Raw genomic sequence first — 4,415 nt, forward strand, 5'->3', positions numbered from 1 at the left:
CCATCCCATCCCATCCCATCCCATCTCCTGTGGACATGGCCAGGGAAAGGAATGGGGGAAGAGGGCCCGGGGCTGATCCCCCGGCAGCTCCAGGCACTGGGCATCCCGGGGCCGGCCCTGCCTCTGGAGGGCAGGGCTGGGCTGTGTTCTCCGGCCTGTCCCCCAGCCCCTCAGCTCTGACCGCGCTCGCTCTTTGCCAGATCCAGGCCGGCACCGGACACAAGAGCAGGGCCGCGCCCGGGGCCGCTTCCGCAGAGCTCATCAGGTACTTGCAGCCATCCCCCCCTGGGCTGGGCCTGCTCTCACTGCTCAGCCTGGCACCGCTGGCGGAGCTCTCCATGGCACATCCCTCTCTTCCCTGCCCTTTGTTCTCCCGCAGAGGGTGCGGAAATCCGCTCCCGTTCGGCGTAGAAAGGCCGGGACCTCAACAACCAATGTCGTGGCACAGCCTGAGCCCAACCCCACCGAGCTCAAGGCCAAGGCTGACGCCCCAGGGACTGAGGGCATCGCAGACGCGGACAGCACACCCGTTCAGCGCCTGCCCGATGCTCCCAGTCTGCATGTTCCTCAGGAGAGAGTTGTCTCTGCTCAAGTAAGCAGCCTGTGGGCAGGGATTGTGTGGGCCCTCAAGCTTGTTCCGCTGGGCCCCCTCAGCCTTTCAGGCCGGCACAGTGTAGTGGGAGGGGAAGCACTTCTCGGCGGAGGCCGGGAAATTGCTCCCTCGGGCAGCTCTCCAACTCTCCCCTGTGTCCCCTCCAGGTGCCACCTCTGGTGAGGTCCATCCACTCGTGGCTGACCTCCAATGTGTCTGCTGGGCACGTGCTGGATAAGACCCTTCTGGCACTGACCGAGGCACACCCCGTGGATGTCACCATCACCCTCCTGCGCTGTGCTCCCTCATGTGACAGGTACGGGCCCCAGCTGCCTTGAGGGCTCCGGGCTCACCATCATCCCCCTGCCCCTGAAAGCACTGTGGCTCTGTCACTCGGCCCCTGCAGCTGCCCATGTCAGGGCACTGTGGTCCGGACCCCCCTGACGCAGAGCTCTGACTCCACAGAGCTGCTGCAACCATGTGGAGGACCATCGCCTCATCGGGAACCACGCTGCGGAAGGTGCTGCCAACACTGCTCTGCGTGATGGAGGACTGGCCGTGGTACTACACACGCACCTCCGATGGGGACAACACAGACGTCTTTGCCCTGGCTGTGAGTTTCTGGAACCTTTGCTTGCCCCCAGCTTGCCTCTCCGGCAGCTCTCCCTCCTCCCCCAGCACGGCGTCTCCCTGCCCATCTCCGTGCAGGCACTGGGCTGCAAATGTGGGCTAGCAGCAGGTTCAGGGGCACCAGGCCGGGCGCTCCCCCCGAGTCTCCCCTGGCCTTCCCCTCCCACGCTCGGGCCCTGCCACATGGATGTCTTGGCACTGACTGCTGTGTCCGGGTGGTTCGTCTTCTGCAGGCAACTCTGGCCCTGTGGATGATTGTCCAGGAGCCCCAGTGCCCAGGGCCTTTGATGGACTATTCCCCTCATCTCCTCGTCGATCTGCTCTTCCAAGTCTTCGACAGCACAGAGCAGACGTCAGAGGAGGTCAACACGTTCTGGAGGGGATGCCAGGAGCAGCACGACCTTCCCACCGACCCCAACAGGTGCTCCGTGCCAGTCCTCCCCTCCCTCCCATGCCCTCAGGGCTGGGGCCAGGGCTCCCAGCATGACCTGGGCTTTGCTCTGCACACAGGTTTGCAGTGCTGACCATGAAGGCCCTGCTCTGCTGTCTCCACTGGGAGGATGGGGTGAATTCAGTGGAAGACAATGGTGGCTGGGCCAGGCTCCTCAACGCTCACAGCCGCCGCTACGCAGTGGCCCTGCTGGCCAGGTGAGACCCCCTTGTCCCCGCTGCCCCTGTCCTTTCTGCCTGTGCACGGGGCACCTCCCACAGTGCCCGTGGTCGTGGGCCAGAGGGTCTTGTCACCGAGGGACGACCGAGCAGAGTGGAGAAGGCTGGGAGAGGCGGGTGCACAGGAGGAGCCGCCTCCCAGAGTGCCCTCGTCCCCTCCTGGGCTGGTGGGGAAAGACCAGGCCTCTGTCAGTCCCTCCCGGGAGAGGTTTGCCCGCCTGGCTCAGGTCAATGATACCTTTTTCCCCTTGCTAGGGAGAAGCGCCATGTCTCCAGGCCCTTGTGTTCCCGCATCACACTCCACCTGCTGGAGCTGCTGAGCAGGGAGGAGCTGTGCTGGGACCTGCCTGCCATGGCATTCCTTGTGGAGGTGAGCCTGCTGGCGAGCGCTGCCTCGCCCAGCTGCCTCCACCTCTCTGCCCTCTGCCAGCCGCAGCTGCCGGGACGGTGCTGCGCCCTGGGCTGCTGCCTGGGCCCAGCCCTGTGCGGGTCCGGGCTCCTGCCGGCTGGGCACCCCGTCACTGCTCCGTGCCTTTCAGGTCCTGGACTGCCTGGACACCAAAGAATGCGGTGACAGGGTCCTGGAGACGCTCTCAAGGAACTTGGGGAGCACCAACAAAAAGCGGCGTCAACTGGCGCTCAGAGTCGTCGTGGCACTCAGCCAGGATCCCGTGATGGTGAGAAGGGGCAGTTGGCTGAAGCCGCGCTGGAATCCTGGGGCAGTCGCTTGGGCTTGGCTGGGCTTCGGGAGCTGTGGCAGCTGCTCCCAACTCTGCTGCTTCCCCGTTCAGCTGCCCGAGTCCCTCGGGACAGGCCTTTGGCCTCCGGGCCACGCGGCAGCACGTGGGGCTGCCCCGTTGGAGCGGGATTGGTGGTGCAGCCGTTCGTGGCTTCACGGCACAGCATTGTGTTCCTCACAGGCCGAGAGCATCTGGAGCCTGAGTGAAAGGCTCGTGCAGCTCCTGGGGGATGCAGACAGAGATGTGGTTTGGATGACCCTCTCTGTGCTCGACCATGTGCTCTGGACCAGTCTCTGGACACGGTGCCACGAGAGAGTCCGCAGCAAAGACCCCCTAATATCCACCCCCACCGGCCTGCAGTTGGCTGAGGCGCTCCGGCCACTCTTTGACCACGTAAGGCTCTGTGCCCCCCCCGCCACGGGCTCTGGGTACTGCTGGGAAACTTTGGTCCCTGGGGATTTTCAGGCCTGTGCCCAGTGGGGCCTGGAGAAGCTGCTGCTGAGCTCTTTTCCTCTTTCTTTCCGCCAGGACGACAGCAGTGTGCGGCAGGGCTCCATGGTCCTCTTCTCTCGTGTGATCAAAGTGATCGAGAGAGAGGGAAAGAGGCCCCTGAAGCCACTCGTGTGCCTGAGCCTGCTGCCGCTCTACTTCCACCGGCACGACGAGAAGGTGCTCGTGAAAAGGGTGAGGACTCGTGGGCTCTGGTGTCCCGTGGGAGGGGGCTGGGCCGCCTCCTGGCCTGGCACCCCCCCGGGCTCCAGCCTCCTCCTGGCCTTGGTCCAGGGACAGGGGTCCCGTGCCCTGGGCTGCGCTGCCATGTCCTGGTCTCTGTTGCTCTGCAGGCCTCTCAGGGAGCACTGCTGGCTGTGACCAGGTTCCTGAAGAGGAGGGATCTTGGGCACCTGGTGAACACAGAGGAGCCATGGAGCTTTGGCGAGTGCCTGGTAAGGACGGCCCCAAAGCCCCAGTCCCCCATGCCCAGAGTGTGGGGCTGGCACTGTGCCCCTGCCCACTGCTGCACCCGCCTGTGGGACAGCAGCCTGTGCCCCACACGCTGCTGCCTTCCCTGGGGCGTGCAGGCTCCTCTGCGGGCTCCTCTGCCCCCGAGCCAGGGTGCCGCTGGAGCCCCGGCCCAGCTGGGCTCTGGGGCAGGGCAGTCCCGCCGCTCCCAGGGAGCAGCCAGCCCTCTGCTCCCTCCAAAGCCCGGCCCCAGCGGCTGCTGCCCGGGCCTCAGGGCTGTGCGGGCAGGGGAGGCCAGTGCTGGGCGCAGGCAGCGCCCGGCCAAGGGACAGAGCCCCAGCCAACCCTTCCCTCCATGCCCTGCCGCTCTCTCCAGCTGAAAAAGGACCGAAGACGAGTGGCCAAGTACATGCACCAGGCCCTGCCGTACCTGCGGAGCCCACAGCAGCCCCTGCGAGAGGCAGCCGTCAAGTTCATGGGTGAGCCACAAGGCCGCGGTCCCTCCCCACCCCGCTGCAGCTCGGGCCCAGCCCCGGCTGCTGCAGCGGCAGCAGCATCCGGCCCAGGGATGTGCTGTGGAGTGCCCCGGCGGCTGCTGCTGCCCCGTGCCAGCCCAGCCCTGGGGCACCGCAAGGCAGGAAGGCCCCGGGCTCAACCCTGCCAGGGCAGGAGGGCGTGTGGCCGGGCTGGCAGCGCCGCTGGGGGGGCAGCTGTGCCGCTGGGGCCGTGACAGGATCTGTCTTCCCAGGGATCGCCGGGGGGTACCTGAGGGGACAGCCCAATGAGCTGCAGCTCATCATCGATGGTGAGTGAGGGCACTGGGG

At 66.1% G+C, this 4,415-nt stretch overlaps 1 protein-coding gene across 1 annotated transcript; it reads left to right on the forward strand.

The window, feature by feature from the left end:
• Positions 1 to 134: 134 nt before the first annotated feature.
• On the forward strand, positions 135 to 4,396 carry LOC113981378 (maestro heat-like repeat-containing protein family member 6; the record flags this gene model as incomplete). The annotated part of the gene is made up of 13 exons (XM_027708730.1): positions 135 to 265; positions 380 to 592; positions 760 to 908; positions 1,058 to 1,205; positions 1,456 to 1,643; positions 1,733 to 1,870; positions 2,147 to 2,261; positions 2,431 to 2,568; positions 2,812 to 3,024; positions 3,160 to 3,315; positions 3,474 to 3,575; positions 3,968 to 4,070; positions 4,340 to 4,396. Coding segments are annotated over 13 exons (1,851 nt in total), but the record flags the coding sequence as incomplete, so codon positions are not given.
• Positions 4,397 to 4,415: the final 19 nt, after the last annotated feature.

Source organism: Neopelma chrysocephalum, unplaced genomic scaffold (genome assembly GCF_003984885.1).
Source record: "Neopelma chrysocephalum unplaced genomic scaffold, ASM398488v2 Primary Assembly neopelma1_96515, whole genome shotgun sequence".
Lineage (NCBI taxonomy): Eukaryota > Metazoa > Chordata > Aves > Passeriformes > Pipridae > Neopelma > Neopelma chrysocephalum.